This window comes from Chelonia mydas, chromosome 1 (assembly GCF_015237465.2).
Source record: "Chelonia mydas isolate rCheMyd1 chromosome 1, rCheMyd1.pri.v2, whole genome shotgun sequence".
Lineage (NCBI taxonomy): Eukaryota > Metazoa > Chordata > Testudines > Cheloniidae > Chelonia > Chelonia mydas.
The window spans coordinates 194,015,267-194,036,824 of record NC_057849.1 but is presented as its reverse complement, the minus strand read 5'-3'; the positions used below and the strand labels follow the sequence as shown (position 1 = coordinate 194,036,824).

The window sequence follows — 21,558 nt, the reverse complement described above, 5'->3', positions numbered from 1 at the left end:
ACTGTCAAGAGCCCTGAGAAGGTCAACCATTAGGTCATGTTGCAACTGGGGGGGGGGGAGGGGAGAGAGGCTCTGGCAGTTTGGAAGAGGAAGGGAGGAATTTCAAGATGGGTGGATGAAGTCTATGTTTTTCACTCCTGCAGTAGTTCTTTGTTTGCTGCACAAAAAGGGACCAGCGTCTGCAGAAACATGAAGTTTTTCAGTTCTGGGTAATTGTAGCATGCATTCCAAGTGCTGTATGCTGTGAATACCAGTTCTCGAGTTCTCAAACCACAATATTAACATAAAATTGCTTCTAAATCAGTGGCTCTGAAACTGTGGTCTGAAAGCCACTGGCGAGCCACAGAGTACTCACTATTCATATGATGAGGGCTGACTGGACACATGGTATTGGCTCTTTCTCCCGGTTTCCAGCTGTTACATTGAATTATATGAAGCTAATAATACATCACATTTATCTCCTAATATCACCCTGCCATGTAAGCAACTGCTGTAAGAACTGAGGTGGTTCTTCAGTCACAGATGTGCGTTTCCCAAAATATAAAATCAACTGACAGCATGATCACCAAATCTGAAAGTAGAAAGAAATCACTCACTCAATGTGCAACCTAATAATTTGTGTGCACGAGTATTCATCTGACCTCTCACACAGCTGTAACATTGACTGGGACCCAAAGTAGCCTAGAACATCCACTATGGACTATGCAGCAAGCCAGCACAATAAGGTTTTTTTTTTAAATCTTATCTTCACAAACAATGTGGGAGGGAGGGCGAGTCACAGTACAGACTGATGTAATTAACTGGAATAGTCTTTGCAGACTAATTCCTAATTGTCCCTGATCATGTGTTTAACTTTATTATTTGAAATACACATTCTACGATGTGATGCAGTGATAGCAATAAACTTGCTTGATAAATAAAAAGCTTAATTTATAAACATATCCTGGAAAAGTACAACATTCACCCGCTGGCAGGCAGGCCAGCTGCCATTACCACACCAAAACAACAACAACAACGGAACTTTAAAATAAATAAATAAATAAATAAACAAACCACCAAAGTACATGAATAAGTGTAACCAAGTAAACCATGTGCAAGACAGAAACTCCTTACTATGGCATGTTCCCTGTTCTCCTTTCCCGATTTGCTACGCAAGTGGTGCCAGGGTGGGGGTGGAAGCATCCACTGGGGAGGGAGCAATACAGCGGACTGCATGGGCCAAAGTTGCCCTGCCCAGCTGCTCATGGGGCCTGCTTGCATGGGCCACCCAGCCATAGAGATTTCCAGCTGTTTCTGGACAGCGTCACATGGGACTCAGGCCGTGGTGTGGGTGATGCAGCAGGAGCTGGTACTCTTGTGGTCATTAGTGATACCAGCTGCTCAAACAGCTCTCTTTCTGCTGAGCTCTGTCCTCCTCCCTTTGCCACCATTCCTGTTCCAGGAACTGTGAAGCAAGTGCCTGCTCCCATGCTGAAACCCTATCCTCAAGCTGTATAGCCAGGCTCTGACTTCAAACATAAGTTCATCATGGAAATGCTTCCTCTTAGAATGGTCCATGAAAGTACATTGGCCCAGGCTTCTGCCACACGGTGGAGGTTCTGTAGCCTGTAGAAGTCAAGGGGCTGGACTAGGACAGAAGGTTATTGTCTCAAATAGCTCAGTGCAGGAGAGCAAGAAAACTCCTTGTGGAATTCCAAGGACATAAAATGTTACTTTTCCAAACTAAACTTCAGTATATTGTGAGAAGGATGCTTCAGATCACAGAAGCTCCCTGGACACAGCCTGGTTAATCACAATGAAAGAAGAGCAGAGACAAAGGTAAGTTAAAAATTCAAAGCTGTTTATGGTTTTCTAAAAATTGCAAAACTATTTTGGGTGCGGGGACATGAATGACCATGCTAAAAAAAGCTTTTTTTTTTTAATCATTTCAGGTCTTCCCATATTTTGGTGATGCCCAAGTGGTAAGGGGAGATGCTATTCCAAGCTACCAGTGGGACACCTGCAGTGTATGCAACAGAAGTATTCAAATGGATGGTGACTGAACAGCACATCTATGAGTGGAGTGGGCTGGTCAGCTACTGAGGTGTCCCTGGAAAATACGCCCTTCCCCAAAATGTGACTACCTATCTGGAGTTCCTGCTTCGGGAAAAGTCTGCATCTATCAGCACCAGGAATTGGGTCAGAATTCATGAGGGAATCAACAGGATGCTTGCTGCACTAGCTTCCACATAGCTTAGCCAGTTATGGCTGCATGGAAACACATACAACTACACAGCCTCCCTCCTAGCCCCCCGCCCCACAAAGCATATTTCTGAACTAAAATTTCAAACCCCAGTCGAATTTGGGAGAAATTATTTTGTCACCTATGGACTGACTTTAACTAAAATGGACTAGATTCATGAATGAAACACATTTACACACACACACACTCACTCAAGAGTTCACTGTTTCCAAGTGGCTCATTCCACCGTTGAATGGTTTGAGAGCGGTATACTAACAAGTGTGGCAATGTGAGGTTATTATTTTTAAGAAACAGGAACAGCCCAAGCAAATAAAACTGCGCCTTTCCAGTAAAAATTCACTTTCAGGGTGTTTTTACTGCTTGCATTCCCCGGTCGTCATTTTGAACTCCACGTGGTGGAGTGGGCTGGCGTGTGTGGAGTGAAGGCACTGGAATACAATCCGCCATTAGCGGATACATGCACCTAGCTGGGGCTTCTCATAACTTTTGCACTGGTTCATAGAGCGGAAATCCCTCCCATTCCTATATTAATAAACATTAAAATGGAATTTACCAGGCTCTACGGCAGCTTCCATCCCTTCCTTTGTCTGCTGCAGGGTCCAAGGCAGGCTTTTCCTTCGGGGGCCACGATTTATCTCCTCCAAGTGTGGCCCCAGGATGTGCTGCTGCTGCTTCTACAACACAGCCTCCTGGGGGACCAGTTTCAGCAACAGAGTCACTTTACTGCCCTCACTTGCCGGGGGCTGCTGGATCCCATCAGTCCCCATGCTGGATTCTGGGCCCAGTAGGGCACCATCCTGGCTGACAAGGTCATCATGCACCACCGCTGGCTCCAGGCTCGGCATCCAGTCAAACTCCTCATAAAACAGACATGATGTCAGTGAGTTGTGGTTCTGCTCCCTGGTTTTGCTTTACTCAGTCTTGAGCCATTTAATCTGCTCCCTGTGCTGGTCACCAGTCTGGTATATCTCCAATGCTGCCAGTCTTCATTGTTTGCTGGTAGGTGTGGTCACTCCTGTACTCTTGCTGAAATCCACTGTTTCGCTGGCCTTGCACCAGAGAATTACCAAACTCTGGCTGTGCTCCCATGACCATGAAGCAGCGCACTTTGCAAAAGGTTTCTTCTGGTCAGTTTCCACTGCAAACACAGAAGGCTCTCTGATGATGTGTTTGCAGCTTGGCAGTCAGAAGACAATGGAAGGGTTAAATGCTGACTCACTGAGCTGCTGCACTACAGCAAGTGGGGTTGCTTCCATTTTCAGTTGAGTGGATTGGAGATTGTTGGGATAGAGAGGACAAAGGAAGTTGCCCAATGGATTGTGAGATATTTCTGGTGGACTCCCAGGACCCAAGTTGCCGGGGGAGCTGCATCCACACTGCAAAGCAATAGGGCTCGAACCTTGGGTTCCAGCTTCACTCTCCACCCCCACAGGGTCCTAGGATCCTAGGTCCAAGCCTAAGTCAGAGATCTGTGTGTAGATGGAAGGGGGGTTTGGGATCAAGCTAGAGTCTGAGCCTGAGCTTATATTGCCAGGTACACATATCCATATTACACTCATTAACATGATATAAATTCCTGAAGAGATTAACAGATAAAATAGATTAGACAGATAAAACAGTGCATTAATAACAGCAAAACATGGGCCTTCTTCAGACACAGTAAAACAACTTTAAAGTGAACTTAAATACTACTTTAAAAAGTTCCCAAATATTCCATTTGTGTCTAATCCTTTTCATTGCTCACTGAACCTAGGACACTAAACTTTCTAAACTACTACATGCCACAAGGGGCCACAGCAATGGTTCCCTCAACCCACCCAGCAATATTGTTAACCTATTCAACTATACTCTTAGCCCAGCAGAAGCAGCTGTCCTATCTCAGGGCCTCTCCTTCTGCCCCTCCACCCCCACAAACATGATACAGTTCTGTGGTGACCTAGAATCCTATTTTCGATGTCTCCAACTCAAGGAATATTTCCAACACACCTCTGAACAACATACTAATCCACAGAGACCTCCCTACCAACACTACAAAAAGAAGGATTCTAGGTGGACTCCTCCTGAAGGTCGAGACAGCAGACTGGACTTCTACATAGAGTGCTTCTGCTGACGTGCACGGGCTGAAATTGTGGAAAAGCAGCATCGCTTGCCCCACAACCTCAGCCGTGCAGAACACAATGCCATCCACAGCCTCAGAAACAACTCTGACATCATAATCAAAAAGGCTGACAAAGGAGGTGCCGTTGTCATCATGAATAGGTCGGAATATGAACAAGAGGTTGCTTGGCAGCTCTCCAACACCACTTTCTACAATCCATTACCCTCTGATCCCACTGAGAGTTACCAAAAGAAACTACAGCATTTGCTCAAGAAACTCCCTGAAAAAGCACAAGATCAAATCCGCACAGACACACCCCTGGAACCCCAACCTGGGATATTCTATCTACTACCCAAGATCCATAAACCTGGAAATCCTGGGCGCCCCATCATCTCAGGCATTGGCACCCTGACAGCAGGATTGTCTGGCTATGTAGACTCCCTCCTCAGACCCTATGCTATCAGCACTCCCAGCTACCTTCGAGACACCACTGGCTTCCTGAGGAAACTACAATCCATCGGTGAACTTCCTGATAACACCATCCTGGCCACTATGGATGTAGAAGCCCTCTACACCAACATTCCACACAAAGATGGACTACAAGCCGTCAAGAACACTATCCCCGATAATGTCACGGCTAACCTGGTGGCTGAACTTTGTGACTTTGTCCTTACCCATAACTATTTTACATTTGGGGACAATGTATACCTTCAAATCAGCGGCACTGCTATGGGTACCCGCATGGCCCCACAGTATGCCAACATTTTTATGGCCGACTTAGAACAACACTTCCTCAGCTCTCGTCCCCTAACGCCCCTACTCTACTTGTGCTATATTGATGACATCTTCATCATCTGGACCCATGGAAAAGAAGCCCTTGAGGAATTCCACCATGATTTCAACAATTTCCATCCCACCACCAACCTCAGCCTGGTCCAGTCCACAAAAGAGATCCACTTCCTGGACACTACAGTCCTAATAAACGATGGTCACATAAACACCACCCTGTACCGGAAACCTACTGACTGCTATTCCTACCTTCATGCCTCCAGCTTTCGCCCTGACCACACCACACGATCCATTGTCTACAGCCAAGCTCTGCGATACAACCGCATTTGCTCCAACCCCTCAGACAGAGACAAACACCTACAAGATCTCTATCAAGAGTTCTTACAACTACAATACCCACCTGCGGAAGTGAAGAAACAGATTGATAGAGCCAGAAGAGTTCCCAGAAGTCACCTACTACACGACAGGCCTAACAAAGAAAATAACAGAACGCCACTAGCCATCACCTTCAGCCCCCAACTAAAACCCCTCCAACGCATTATTAAGGATCTGCAACCTATCCTGAAGGATGACCCAACACTCTCACAAATCTTGGGAGACAGGCCAGTCCTTGCCTACAGACAGCCCCCCAACCTGAAGCAAATACTCACCAGCCACCACATACCACACAACAGAACCACTAACCCAGGAACCTATCCTTGCAACAATGCCCGTTGCCAACTGTGCCCACATATCTATTCAGGGGACACATCACAGGGCCTAATACCATCAGCCACACTATCAGAGGCTCATTCACCTGCACATCCACCAATGTGATATATGCCATCATGTGCCAGCAATGCCCCTCTGCCATGTACATTGGTCAAACTGGACAGTCTCTACGTAAAAGAATAAATGGACACAAATCAGATGTCAAGAATTATAACATTCATAAACCAGTCAGAGAACACTTCAATCTCTCTGGTCACGCGATTACAGACATGAAAGTTGTGATATTACAACAGAGAAACTTCAAAACCAGACTCCAGCAAGAGACTGTTGAATTGGAATTCATTTGCAAATTGGATACTATTAAGTTAGGCTTGAATAGAGACTGGGAGTGGTTAAGTCATTACACAAGGTAACCTATTTCCCCTTGTTTTTTCCTCCCCTCCCCTCCCCTCCCCCCCCCCCCCCCCCCCCCCGAGACGTTAAACCCTGGATTTGTGCTGGAAATGGCCCACCTTGATTATCATACACATTGTAAGGAGAGTGATCACTTTAGATGAGCTATTACCATCAGGAGAGTGGGTTTGTGGCAGGGGGTGGGGAGAAAACCTGGATTTGTGCTGGAAATGGCCCAACTTGATTATCATACACATTGTAAGGAGAGTGATCACTTTAGATAAGCTATTACCAGCAGGAGAGTGGGGTGGGGGGAGAGAAAACCTTTTGTAGTGGTAAACACCCATTTTTTCATGGTTTGTGTGTATAAAAACATCTTCTGTACTTTCCACAGTATGCATCCGATGAAGTGAGCTGTAGCTCACGAAAGCTTATGCTCAAATAAATTGGTTAGTCTCTAAGGTGCCACAAGTACTCCTTTTCTTTTTGCGAATACAGACTAACACGGCTGTTACTCTGAAATCTGAACCTAGGTAAATATTTTGGTTAGCAGATTTAACAGAGTTGCTGTGTTTGTATTCAAGTATGCCACAACAGAGTATTTCTATGCAGCAATGGCTCCGTTCAGCGGAAAATACTCACAGTACTTGGGGCTAGGCATACACTGGAGTATTGCTGAGACCCCATCTGCCTGGGCAGCTGACCTATTCAGCAGAAGGTCAGCTTGCCTTCTCAGGCATAAAGCACCTTGTGTTAGTAAACTAGTGACATGTCTGGGTGATTAAGGAGTTGCCTTGACAGACTCCAAAGGGGGTCTCAGCCAGCCCTGTTTGGTTGTGAAGAAGGTACATGGCATGGGTCCCCAAGGATATGAGCGTTTGTGTGTAAAAGCGGGGGAAAGGGAGGGGAAGCACAGATCTTGCCATTCCTGGTCAGACCATTGCTCTATCAAGTCCAGAATCCTGCTTCTGGTTGTAGCCAAAACCTAATGTTTCAGAAGGTGAAAACTCCCTGTAATACACCTGGCCTACAGGACAGTTCTGTACGTGGGGGAGGAAATGCCTTCTTGAGCCCTGGAATGATCAGTTTAAAACAAGCAGGAGCTGCGGTTTTGGGTGCTGCATAAAGAACATGCAGAATCCACTAGAAGAAAAATAAAGCAGGGCTTTGTGCATCATTTATGCATTTCATGGCATGCTACACGTGCAGCATGATGGTGTATTGGTGATCAGATAATTGGATTTACTACATCACCCCTGTATTTGTTGATATGATTCTTATTGACCACTTTTACTGTGGTAATGCCAAGACTCTAGAGGGCCGGGCCAGGCCAGGGCCCTATTGTGATAGGCATTGTACAAACATATAGTAAACAACAATCCAGGTACTAAAGTGGTTACAATCTAAGAGACAAGACATAACAGGCAGATAATACAAACAAGCATGTTGGGTGGGGTGGGGGATGGTGGGGGGAGGGTAGTGGGATAAGAAACAGGGCAACATAAATATTAGGATAAGCACAATACCTAACCAATCAAGCAGTAAACACAACATGCCACCTGTCTAGCCATTATTAGGTTGCAGTCTTCTGAATATATTATATTGAGGAGGGACTTGAAGCAGGATGTGATGCTGGCCTTACAATGAGCTCCTACCCCAACCGTATACTAGTAAATGCAAAACCTGATAAAATACGTATCCCAAGCACTTTGCCTCAAAACTGGTATATTCTGGCTCTGGGAGACCAGAAGGAATGTTTCCTCCTGTGATGACTTTAAGAATACTTTAACATTATTATGTGTCTATTACAATGGGACTTTACCACCATAGAAAATTTCCAGCGATACAGAATTCCACTTACCTTTCCATAATGTTCTTAGTCACTTTTAACTAATCAATCCATATTTATGCTGAAATAAAAGCTCTCTCCCCTCTCCTACTCTTTGAATCCTCCTCCTGCAGTGAAACCACAAAAGCTACTATATTTGTTATGTTATGATCGCAGGAGCCGACTTTATTTAAAGATGTAAACCCAGGATTAGGATTTCCATTCAGGATCAGACAAAAGGAGGAACTCTGCTGGAGTTTTCTTATTCATAGATTCACAAATTTTAGCCGGAAGGACCACTGTGACCATCTAATCAGACCTCCTGCATAACACAGGCCATAGGACTTCCCTGAATTAATTACTATTTCAAATCCAATAGATGTGATGGAACTAGAGCAGATCTTTTAGAAAAATGTCCAATCTTGATTTAAAATTTGCCAGTGATGGAGAATCCACCCCAACCCTTGGTAAATTATTCCAGTGGCTAATTACCTTCACTATTAAACATTTTCACCTTTTTTCAAGTCTGAATTTATCTAGCTTCAATTTCTGGCCACTGGACCCAATTATATCTTTGCCTGCTAGATTGAAGGGCCCTCTATTATCATATTTCTGTTCCCCCTACAGGTATTTATACATGGTGATACAGTCATCCAATGACCTTCTTTATGAGAAGCTGAGTAGGTTGAGCTCCTTGAGTGATTTAATGTTTGTAAGAGTATTAATTAATTGACAACAATGTTTAGGATGTAATAGTGATATAAATAATAGCACTCAGAAGGCCTAGTCAGGATTGGGGCTCCATTAGGCTAGGCACTGTCATCTGTGCCTTATCTCAAACTAGGATTGCCAAATTTTGGCTGGATGTATTCCTAGAGGTTTCATCACATGACATAATCTTTAATTACAGATTAATCTTTAATTCCTGGAGGACTGGCAACTCTAAAAGCTTACCACCAAAAAGGGAGATCTTTAATCCATAAAGATATCCAATAACAACAGACAGAGTACGGTACATTATACATTGCTTCTCAGTGAAAATACTCTTAATCCAAATTGCCCTATCTGCAACGTTTCTATTTCAAGTGAAATTCCCATAGTTTATATTTCACACTGGAATTTGGGTTTCCTGTGATGCAGACAGACAATATTTCAGCAAGGCACAATGCACTACTTAAGATCCATTTAGACCCTCGGGGCAAAGTTCATCCCGATGCAGTAGGTTCACACAAGCTCCTAGGGACATACTGACCAACATTTTCAAACTAATTTCAGAGATCGGTGGTGGGCCAGGGGCACATGACATATGCCTCCTTGACGTGTCTCTGCTGAATGTGCACAGTGGTCAGAGTTCTGGCAAGAGCAGTATGACCACAGAGATACCCAGCACTACTTTGCAACCAGTCAACATTCCCTCTCTCCTACCTGTCTGCTGCAGAGCGCAAGCGAGATAGCCCGAATGGCCAGTGTGTGAGAGCGCCTGCTTGCTATTGCCGGGGGCGGGACTAGCTTCATGCACACCAACCAGAGAGCAAGAAGTGCACTGACCCCTCCAATTCTCCCTCGGGGCCCAAAGTAAGGCACCTGAGAAAGGAATTGGAATGGCTGGTGCCGAGCAGGAGAAAGCGTATTGCTATTGCAGGAGATAACATTAAAAAAATCAGGAGTTGGGAAGACTCCCATTTACAAGCAAAAAGCTTCCGACACCCCAGGAGACGTGGTCAGTCTGCTTATGAACCATTTACACCATTCATATAGGACTTCTGTTCCACTTAAGTGGCGTACGCAGACTTTTGTGGACCCTCTGTTCTGAGGTGAATGCCACCACCGGTAATTCTCTATGTTCAATGATGGTTAAAATATTTCACTTTTTCCCCCTTCCTTCCAGCTCCAGGGACATACACATGCGCTCCAGAAGTAACAGCACAGAAAGTCCAACCAAATCAAAACAGTGCCAGCAAAAGATAAGAGGCCACCATGAGGAAGATGCTCCTTATGCTGGGAGAGTAAACATGAAAAGGGGACAAAATGAGAAAGAAACCAGCACCATCCTAAGAAGCCCCGAATCTGAGAAAAAACAAAAAAGATATTCCGAGAAAGGAGAAGACCTCTCTCGAGATGACCTGCTATTTCTTCTTAGTGTGCTTGAGGGTGAATTACAGGTGTGTTTTATGTTCCAAGTTGTAGGTTCATTGCATAATCTACTCTAAATATATGCTTTCCCTCACCCCTCTTTTAGATAGTACACCTATTTTAATTGGTGCAGGTGTACAAATGCAAAATGTAAGAGTACATAAAATATTCATCCATACACCACAGACAAGAACTCCCAACCCAAAACAAACACTAGACTTTCCCTACTCATCCCAGTATATAACGTATTTGAAATATATAGGTGTCATCATGGAAACATCTTAGTGGCTCAATGGTCCCATTACTCTCAAAGCGTGCAACTACGTGTGAATTCATCCCTACGGACAACAGGTAAAACTTTAATTCCACACAATCCCATCTGTATTCAGAATATATTTGTTATATAACTATTTTAGGAATGTTTTAGAAATTTAAAAAACAGAACTTTTATTGGGGCCATTTCTTGTGTCCTCCCTGTAAAGCCAGCTGCATTAGTTACTTGGAGTACAACTATATACGATTCAAAGGGAGCAGTAAAACCCCCTAAAAATGTCCTAAAATAGGTTTACAATAGTTTAAAAGGTCCATTATATCAGGCCTTACTGGGCTAGGAATGACTGCTGGCTCCCACCATGGCCATGAGATATTGGATTTCAAAACTGTGACTTTTTCTATATGTAAAAGCTCTCAGTGGCCCAGGGCTGAATGCTGCCTACCCCGGGCAAATATAATTTGGGAGTGAGAATGGAAGTCTGTATTCGCAGAAAAAAGGAGAAGAGCTAGGTGATTTAATAAAAGTAGCGACAGCTGTTTGAAACTGCTCATGAGTTTGGAATGTTTGTGAGCAGAGATCAGGCGAATTGGTCAAAAGTGCATGATAAATGGGTTTATCACATGGTTTCACAGTTTAACATCTCGACATTACCTATGTGAGTACTTTTATTATTAATATATGTATATGTAGACACACATTAATATTATATATATTCTGCGTGTCTGTTTATTCAACTGGTCATTCACACATAAGCGACCAGTTGAACACAGATACACATGCGCACCCTCCCAGGTCTACTGTCAATTCTTGTAGAATATGTTATTTTGGCCCTTTCCACAGGGAAAATCCGAGCAACCCTTTCCCCGCTCCGCCAATACTGGGCCCAAAACACAGGGTGGGCTATTTCATATGAAATCAGGCAGTGATGTGCGCGTTAAGAAAAACGCTGTGGTATTAAACTTTTTCAAAGTCATCACCTGTTTCCCTGCCTTCTCTCTAAATTTAGATCAAGACCCAGATTTCCCAAACACTCTCTCTGAAAATGCAGTTCTAAGCAAATACATCTCTGTCTTGTTTAAAAAAAAAAGAAAAGAAAAGTATCAGTATGTTTAAAATTGAAATGGTTTAAATTAAAAATATGAACATACCCCAGTATGTCACTGCATAATTTGCCGGTTGTTCCTGTAGGTCAGAGAGAAAATACTTTTGCAGAAAAAAAAGTAGGAATGCAATTTTTTGGATTCCTGATTTGCCAGTATACAGTACTGCCAACTTCAACCCTTCCAAAATTATGATTCAATCCCCAAAAATCATGAGATTATCTTAAAAATTAGATTTTAAAAAGTTTTAAATCTTGCATCTTTTATTTGCCTTCTGTTTTCTGAGAGGAGATAACTTGAGTCACTTTTTCAGCTTTTCTCCTCCTCCAGGAGAGTGAGAAACTGTTTTTTTTAAAGCTGTTACTTCATGAGAATCTCATGACTCCAGAGGCTGGAGCTTTAAGAAAAACAAATAGTATGACACTCATGATAAAGTCGTGAGAGTTAGCAATATTGGGTGTACAGCCTGAAAATGTCATTACAAATTTTTTCTAGAAATCCTAGTATAGATTTATTTTAAGTGACTTGACTTTCTGCCTTTCCTTTTGACATTTTCAGAGTTAATTTTAACAGGCATTCCTCCCCCTCTAACTTCTTAACATCTGTCACCATGAAGGAGTAGGAAGTTATTTTTTAAAATTGCATGGTATTCGCTTTTATTTGTTTTATATACCTATATCTTGGTATATACCTAAACCTCTCAAACACTATCTTTATATACCTATCAAACACTATAGGCTCCCCACAAATACAAGCAATGTGTTTCCACAATAGGCTTTGTTACACAGTAACTTTATAAAAGGTACAGTGCCTGCTGTTTTGTCCCAGAACATATGCAAACATACTACTAAGTAAGCGAATTACCACTCTACTCTTAAAGAGAATGTTGGCAATTATGGTATTATATAAAGAAAAATACATACAATTAAGTATACAGAGTGTATAATGTACACATATGCAGCCAAAATTTTCAAAGATGACTAGATTTTTGGGTGGGCAACCTGAGACATCTTAAAGAGGCCTGGTTTTCAGAAAGCAGGGCTCAACACTTTCTGTAACTCAACATCCTTTGAAGTGCCTTGAGGGGGCACCCAAGATTGAGGACTCTAATATTATTAGTTACTTTCGAAAATCTTGGCCTTATGTATTTCTCACACACACACACACACCCCTATACATAATCTCTCTCTCTCTCTCTCTCTCTCTCTCTCACATACACACGTCACTTCTGCCAGCTTTAAGGGCAATTAATCTTGTTCTAAAGAGCTGCCATTATTGCATGCTTTTGGAATGCATGTTGTGAAAGGTCACATCCTCTGCACCATGTACCTCACTAGCTTCAGTGAACAAACATGTACATGTAACAATAGAAGCTGACTACCTCCGAATCAGTTTAAACAACAAAAGCTGCCTTTGTACCCTGTGTGAACAGAGAATGCAAAGCTTCTTAGCTTCCCAAAGTACATTAAAAACTACATGAAAATCTAAAAATAGATGCCAATACCTGAAATGACATTTTGTTCTAAATTCTTGTACAATGAAAAGTATGTGTTCGTACAAAAACTGAATTACATAATCTACTTTTAACAAAATATGAGTATCACAGAAAATGTACCTAAAAGCTCATATTTATATATATATTTTTTAAAAAAAGATTAAGCATAGGATTTTGAAAATACAAAGACCAGTATTTCTCTTATAATTTTAAAGAGTTCGCTTTACCAAATATCTCAAGGGTACTTAACGTACAATTTGAAGAACTTTAAAAACTATTGCCAAATGTTAATGTAGAAGCTACTCATTGAGCATGCCAATACATAAATTCTTTGTGTTTCTGCAGGCTCAAGATGAAGTCATAGGAGTTCTGAAGGCTGAAAAAATTGACCTGGCTTTGCTTGAAGCACAATATGGCTTTGTTACTCCCAAAAAGGTATTAGAGGCACTCCAGCGAGATGCTATCCAAACCAAGGTTGCACAATGGCAAGAGGATATCTATGAAAAGCCTATGGGAGAGGTATGCATAGTATTATACAATATACACACAGAAGGACTAACCATATTGCCATCAAAGTCAATAGCAGAAGTCCCATTAACTTCAGCGGGAGAAGGATATTGCTCTCAGACTGCACATCCAATATGGACTATCCGGTAGTAGAGCAAAGTACAGAATACACTTTGCTGTAAATTACAAGGCACCATGGTCTAACTGATTTAGCATGGAGCAGAGACCCAAGACATTCTAACCCTAACTCCCACAGCAATTTGGTACATGACCCTGGAGAAGTAATTTAATCTCTCTGGGCAAAATTCAGCAGGTGAAACTCCATTGCAGTCTATACATTTAGCCCACAAGGTTTGTTTTCCTCATAGTCCTCATGCTGGAAGGGCATAATGAGTGGGGTCTCACAGGAATCAGTTCTAGGTCCAGTTCTATTCAATATCTTCATCACTGATTTAGATAATGGCATACAGAGTACACTTATAAAGTTTGCGGACGATACCAAGCTGGGAGGGGTTGCAAGTACTTTGGAGGATAGGATTAAAATTCAAAATGATCTGGACAAACTGGAGAAATGGTCTGAAGTAAATAGGATGAAATTCAATAAGGACAAATGCAAAGTATTTCACTTCAGAAGGAACAATCAGTTGCACACATACAAAATGGGAAATGACTGCCTAGGAAGGAGTACTGCAGAAAGGGATCTGGGGGTCATAGTGGACCACAAGCTAAATACAAGTCAACAGTGTAACGCTGTTGCAAAAAAAGCGAACATCATTCTGGGATGTTGTCATAAATATAAAGGAAAAGGTAACCACCTTTCTGTATACAATGCTATAAAATCCCTCCTGGCCAGAGGCAACATCCTGTTACCTGTAAAGGGTTAAGAAGCTCAGCTAACCTGGCTGGCACCTGACCCAAAGGACCAATAAGGGAACAAGATACTTTCAAATCTTGGCCGGGGGAGGAAGGCTTTTGTGTGTGCTCTTTGTTTACATGTTTGTTCTCTCTTGGGACTGAGAGAAATCCATCTTCTCCAACGCATCCTAATCCAAGTCTCCAATATTGCAACCAGTATAGGTAATCCAGGCAAGGTGGATTAGTTTATCTTTTGTTTTATGTGAATTTTCCCTGTGTTAAGAGGGAGGTTTTTTCTTGTTTTCTGTAGCTTTAAAGTTTTGCCCAGAGGGGAATCCTCCGTGTTTTGAATCCGAATACCCTGTAAAGTATTTTCCATCTATTTTACAGAGGTGATTCTTTTGATTGGTGAGGATTATCATCAAGCCTTCCCCAGGAAAGGGGGTGTAGGGCTTGGGGGGATATTTTGGGGAGAGATGTCTCTAAGTGGTCTCTTTCCCTGTTCTTTGTTTAAAATGCTTGGTGGTGGCAGCATACTGTTCAAGGCCAAGGCAAAGTTTGTACCTTGGGGAAGTTTTAACCTAAGCTGGTAAGAATAAGCTTAGGTGATCTTTCATGCGGGTCCCCACATCTGTACCCTAGAGTTCAAAGTGGGGAAAGAACCCTGACAGATGTATTAGCAGGAGCGTTGTAAGCAAGACATGAGAAGTAATTCTTCCGCTCTACTAAGCACTGACTAGGCCTCAACTGAAGTATTGTGTCCAGTTCTGGGCGCCACATTTCAAGAAGGATGTGGACAAATTGGAGAGAGTCCAGAGAAGAGCAACAAAAATGATTAAAGGTCTAGAAAACATGACCTATGAGGGAAGATGGGAAAAATTGATTTGTTTAGTCTGGAAAAGAAGACTGAGAGGGGACATAACAGTTTTCAAGTACATAAAGAGTTGTTACCAGGAGGAGGGAGAAGAATTTTTCTTCTTAACCTCTGAGGATAGGACAAGAAGCAATGGGCTCAAATTGCAGCCAAGGAGGTTTAAGTTGAACATCAGGAAAAACTTCCTAACTTTCCAGGTTGTTAAGCACTGGAATAAACTGTGTAGGGGGAAGTTGTGAAATCTCCATCACTGGAGATTTTTAAGAGCAAGTTAGACAAACTGTCAGGAATGGTCTAGATAATACTTAGTCCTGCCAGGACTGCTGGGGACTGGACTAGATGACCTCTCGAGGTCCTTTCCAGTCCTATGATTCTATAATTCTATGCTTATTTACTTCACCGGAAGAGAGGAGGGAAGTTGTAGTAAGTATTGTTAATGTCCACTCAGACCTTTAAAAATTAGCTTAATAACTATGTTGTTTATTGTATCAGTTTGCTTTCTGGAGGACCAAATTCACATCTGGCGCAAGCAGACATCTCCACTAGCTTCATGGGAATTTCTCTGCTTGTGCCAGGTGTGAATTTGGTCCAAAGGGCTCAACCCTGAGTCCTTGTATGCTCTAAGCTCCCAACGGAAGTTGTAGGTGCACAAGAACTGTACGATCTGGCTTTTTACCGTTTATTAAAATTACTGAAGGTTACAAACTTCATCAAGGCAGAAATACAACACGGATAATTAAGCAATATAAGTCGTCATTTCTGAACTATGTTTCTCTGAATTTAAATTGTGACCCCGCGCCCCCCCAGTGTATATCACTTACATAAAAAAATCTGTTTATATCTATTAATCCAAATAAATTCTTGAATGTCCCCCCTTTCATTCTGATAAACATGATTTTAGTGCTCATTATAGATTACTGTTATTAAAAAAAGTAATGAACAAGACTTCTTCCACCAAGTGTTTTCCAGGCTCTGTAACAAAAACATATCCCAGGATACAGAGTTCATTCCACAGAAACTAATGTCACGCAAAAGGTCAGAGACTCATTTCAGGAGCTCGAAGGTTAAAATCTCTAGATATAATCTAAAACAGACAAAGTTAAATTGCAGAGGTTAATTTATTTGAGAACACTGTGGCATTAGGTCATAGATACTTTGAGTATGAATGGAAATGATTTGAAAAACAGTCAAAAGAAGTTTAAAAACTTTAAGTGCAGTCTGCTATTTTGCATAAGTTTAGGCACAGGTTTTTCCTTCTAACACTTTAATGGCACAAAAAGGATTTTTTAACATCACTGGACTTAGCAGTTACAAAGACAGAGGTAAACGTTCTGAGCATGGCAAAAATGATACAGATCCCTGGTACGCCGTACATTTCAGTAAACCAAAGGACTGTCAAACTGCGTAGAATTTTTTTCCATTTTATTTATTTATTTTACGTTTTAGGGACAAATTTCAGTTTTTGTTTGCTTTTTGTAAATATGTATGAGAAGTGAGGGACAACCACACTGTGGGAAAAAGGGCTCTGTGAACTTCCTCATGTAGCTCTGGCAATCTATTTCAGCCCTGACCTGTAAAATGCCTGCTGTTCTGGCTTCTCTTGAGCGTTTTCTCCCAGTCTTGACAAACTATGACACAGGTTTATGATGTGGATCAACACCTTCAAGGAGCTAAGTGCAGAATGCCCACATTCAGGTTAAACTGTGACTTGACTCAAATGTTAAATCCGATTATGAGTACCCCTAAGGGCAAGAAAAATACACTGCTTTCTCCCTCCTTGAATAGATTCCAAGAGACACTGTAGGGGCAGGGAACTTGGCTTTTTAACCAGGAAGAGTTTGAGGATCCTCATCCAATCTGATTGATCTCAGAGCATCTTACGGCTTGTCTTGACTACCACTCAAGTCAATGTAACTTACGTCGCTCCAGGGTGTGAAAAAGCCACCTGCCTGAGCAACGTAAGTTACATTGACTTAAAGCGGTGTCTATACCACACTGTGTCAGCAGGAGATGCTCTCCCACTGACATACCTTCCGCCTCTCATTGAGGTGGAGCAATTATGCTAACGGGAGAGCAATCTCCTATTGCCATACCATGTCTTCACCAGACACACTACAGCACGATCCATGATCAAGAACATGTTGTAGTTTATACACAGGATGCAGCTTATTTTCATTGGGATGAAAGGAGAGAGGGATGATGTTTAGGTGGGATAGAAGATAGGTGTGACAGACTCCTGTGTGCTTTCTAGTGAGGGTGGGATAAGGTAAACATTGGAGGAAGATTGTTACCGTCCCCACCCCCCGCAAAAACCAAGATGGATGAAGCAGGATAGGAGTCATCAGAAAGAATTCCTATTGGTCTTGAACTGGCCAGAAAAGAGTTTGGACTTCAACTCCAGCTCGCAAAAGGAATATTACTTGCCCGGGCTAGAGCTGCACTTCTCAAACAATTCTCTCAGGTCAGGCAAAGTGGTTCTCTTCTCAGAGACTTCTTTCAGAACGGAGTCCAGGATGTTAGAGGAGAGCAAGGAAACGAAGATAAGATGAGACTGTTCTCCAGAGAGTGAATCTAGAAAAACTGTGAGAGGCAGCCCATGAATTGAGGATGTAAGTTCCAAGATGGATGGACCTCAGATCAATGAGGCTGAAAACCCCCAGCAAGGCACATGGAAGGTTTCTATTGATCAAGAAATGTTGTCTTACATCTGAAATAACTACCCTGGAGGTGTACAAGGTGCAGATGGAAGTGGTCACAGTCTGCTAGATGGCAGGTTTTCCTGAGTATATTATCCACTTTACAATCAAGATGATCACAGAAGGAAATGATAGACTCCAGGAACAGGTCTGAGGGTTTGGTATGAGATGCTACTGCTGAGCCCACATTCGTGTGGGCCAGTCACAAATCATGAAAGGCATGATTCAGTCACAAGATTCTTTGCAGGTTCTTGGGGCAGGAGGGAAGGGAACCAGGAGCCAAGCAACCTACCATGAACAAGGAAGAGCCTGGTCCAATGATTCGCCTACATAAAGATGGGGGAAACAACATCCTCTTGGGCATTAGACTCTATTGGAGAAATCTTCAGGGTTTTAGTGGGATGGGAAAATAACTAAACCCATTCCTCCACAGAGACTCAGGATTCTCAGAAGAGATCTGAAGGCTCAGAGTACAGGTCCAATTCTCCTTCCTCCAGAGACTCACAATATGAGATAAAAAGTGAACAGGTGGATATTTTGGCTCCTAGTCAGAAAAGAAGTTCCTCGCAATTACTGGGGTGGTGGCTTGAAAAATACAGAAAGAAAGTCTCTTTTGGGAGATTCTTGGGTTAGGGAGAGAAAAGAAATACCCTACTGGGACGCCATGAACAAATGGCTAATCCAGTCTCAGACCTTGGGTGGAGGCCCTCTCCAGATAAATCAAATGAAGACAGGGAGTGGCTCTGGGTGTTGCCTATCCCAGGACTCCCCCTATGAGTCTGAATTTGCTAGGTCTTACTGGATGGTACATTCCCTTTCTATCTCTGGTACGTTAGGAGCCAGGAGCAAGCCTAATCCCATTTGACCAGGCTATCATTGCAACAGGACAGCAGGGAGGGGCGGGGGACTTCACACAGAACATGCTCACACAGAAGTGGTATTTTTCTGTCCTCCTTCCCTCAGAGAGCCATCTGCTTTCTTCTGCTCCATTAGGGCTCTGGAGCCTTAAAAGGCTGGGGGGGGCGGGGGGGTGACACCTTGAAGAGACTGTACCAACTGCAGCTGCCTCTGAGAGGCAGGAGAACAATTTGGGGACAACTCTATTGTATTCTATACTAGTTCTTGTACTACTCTTATCACCGTAGTATCTGAGCGCCTTCCAGTAGTGCTTTAAGAAACGTGAATAATGCCTGTCACATGTGGTTAATTTGCCTGCCATGTCTGTCTACCTTGACTGCTATAGGGCAAGAGGCTGGCCATGGATAAACCTGACTTCAGATTGGTTGCCACTCGTCTGACAGATGAGAGGAAATGCACCAAACATACTGGTGGCAACTGCATGATGGAAGTCCTTTCCCCAACTTTGAATATTTTTTTTTAAAGACGGGGATAGGAGGATTAACACTCTCCGCTCTTTTTCTATTTTAATATCCCTATCATTAACAAGCCACTTCAGATTTAGAACTCTCTATGGCCACTGGTAGTTTAGCTGTAGATCAGCTGTTTTGGACCTCATGCTCTGAAGCTCAGAAATTTGCCATCACCTTCCTCTCTGGTCGGACTCAAAAGGGTGTAACACTGAGATTTGTCCATCATGCCTCCTGGGGGAGGGGGCGCTAACATCTTGTATCAGTCTAGCCCAAATCAAGTTTTAATCCATCTGTTCAAGTCCAACGCCAATCAGCTGAGAGAAGGATGCACGCTTATCACCTATTAAACAGAGCACATTCAATACCATCTCTATCATCTTGCAAATTTTGGCCACTAATTTCAAATGCCCATAGAAGAAGGCAGGCAGTGCCCATGGATTACAGTCATGGGGGGCAAAAAGTAACATCAATGCTGGAAACTTGGCAGCTGGGACAAGAATATTTTGTCTAAATAAATATTTGGCTCATACTGTTGAAAGGGAGGGAAAAAAATGCCCATATGTATTCAGAAAGACCCAAATCTCTCTCTGCACAGTGCTTTATCATATATAATCTTAAACCAAAGATTATTTACACAAATACACTCTAACACTGGCATTATTAATTAATTTATTCATTCTGTGAACATTGGATTTATATAAAGAAAAGCAACTCTCTCGGATTTTATACTGGCACAGTGCCACTACACACAAAACAGCCTACAGAAAAAGTTTAAGAATCCAGTTCCAGCACAACAGATATGAGACATGCTATTCTGTTTTGATTTTAGATACCAGTGGGTGGTAAAATGTTTCTAAATGATTAAATTCCTGTGACCTTCTAGCTTTTGAAACTATTCATCATTACGCAAGAACTAGCCTCTCACATTTTCCATTGTATTGTACAGTATGTCCAAGTGTTAGATCTAGCAAAAACACACAGCTAGCAAGAACAAATTACAAAACAACAGATCATTTAATTAAGATTTTTTAATTATATTTTTAGTGGACCTTTACATGGATGCTTGTTTGCACTCTCTGGGTCTTTAGTCAGAGACTGTATACAGAGCCTATTTTTTGCAGATGCAGCATTTGGCCGGAGAGTCTGGGGAGCAATCCTGCCTATTTAGAATTCTCACATCCAGTGTCTTTCCTTGGATTGCAGTTCACATCCTTCCAATCTTAGAGTTGTAGGTACCAAGTATGATGGTTTAGGGATATCTTTACCTTTCACCCCTCCTCCCTTAGTGTCTCAGAGTGCACCCCACCAAGTGACAAGCCCTGTGCCTATACCTCTTTCAAAGCAGAATCAGGGGCGTGGCAACAGCCCACCCACTTAGCTTCCAGGCCCACCCAAATCTGAGCAGGGTATAGTGCTGCCACAGCAGCCCAAAGCATCACTGAGGCACCTGAGATCCAGGACAGAGCTATGCGCCCACCCTTCAGAAAGCTACACTCCAGCAGCTCTGCCTGGCCATCTTCTGAACCACCCCATGCGTGTGCCCCACTAAGCAGGTGAAACCTTGTGTCTGGGGCACCAGGGCTAAGAAGAGGGCGTGACATCAGGGGAGTAGCTGAGCTAGCACAGTCTGTCATTGCCCGCCCACTTGAAAGTTGGACCCACCCAAATTTCCACTCCTAACTACTGAACAGAATTCCACAATTCTCCCACTCTGAGACCCTGTCCTCTGACTACAGCACTGGGTGTACCAACCGTGATTGCTCAGCCACTCTGGGCTCAGCTACCTACAAAACTTCCCTTCAGGAGCTGTGACAAGCTGTGAACACAGTGACCCTAACAGCCTTTTCAAAACAGAGTATTGTTTACTCACAAAGGTACAATCAAAGCATAACAAGAGAGTAGGAGTTTTTTTAACACAATAAACAGCCTTTTACAGCTATCTGTCCTATCTAGAGGCTTAGGCAAGCCTAGTTATCACCCTCACCCTCTGGGGACTGAGGTTCAATCTGCTCAATCCAGAGTCCTTGCCTCACTCTTCCCTCTTCTACAGGAACTGTCCTTTTATCCCCATCAAATTCTTCAGCTGCCCCCTCTCCTGCCAGGTTACAGCCAGGCTGTTGATCTCAGTGAGGCCAGAGGCAAACCTTCCAAGTGAATGATATCTGCATTGTCCATTAAGTATCAATGAATGGA

General features: G+C 42.8%; 2 protein-coding genes across 4 annotated transcripts in view; one reads left to right on the top strand and one right to left on the bottom strand.

Moving 5' to 3' along the window:
• CMSS1 (cms1 ribosomal small subunit homolog) overlaps window positions 1-21,558 on the bottom strand; it is a 361,068-nt gene that overhangs the window by 223,927 nt on the left and 115,583 nt on the right. The window lies entirely within an intron of this gene.
• Window positions 1-21,558, top strand: part of FILIP1L (filamin A interacting protein 1 like) — a 284,630-nt gene that overhangs the window by 163,334 nt on the left and 99,738 nt on the right. For both annotated transcript variants that reach the window (XM_037908272.2, XM_037908258.2), the window contains exons 3-4: window positions 9,950-10,223; window positions 13,409-13,582. In XM_037908272.2, the coding sequence (XP_037764200.1) occupies window positions 9,966-10,223; window positions 13,409-13,582 (432 nt within the window). In that variant the 5' untranslated portion in view covers window positions 9,950-9,965. The remainder of the gene's footprint in view (window positions 1-9,949; window positions 10,224-13,408; window positions 13,583-21,558) is intronic.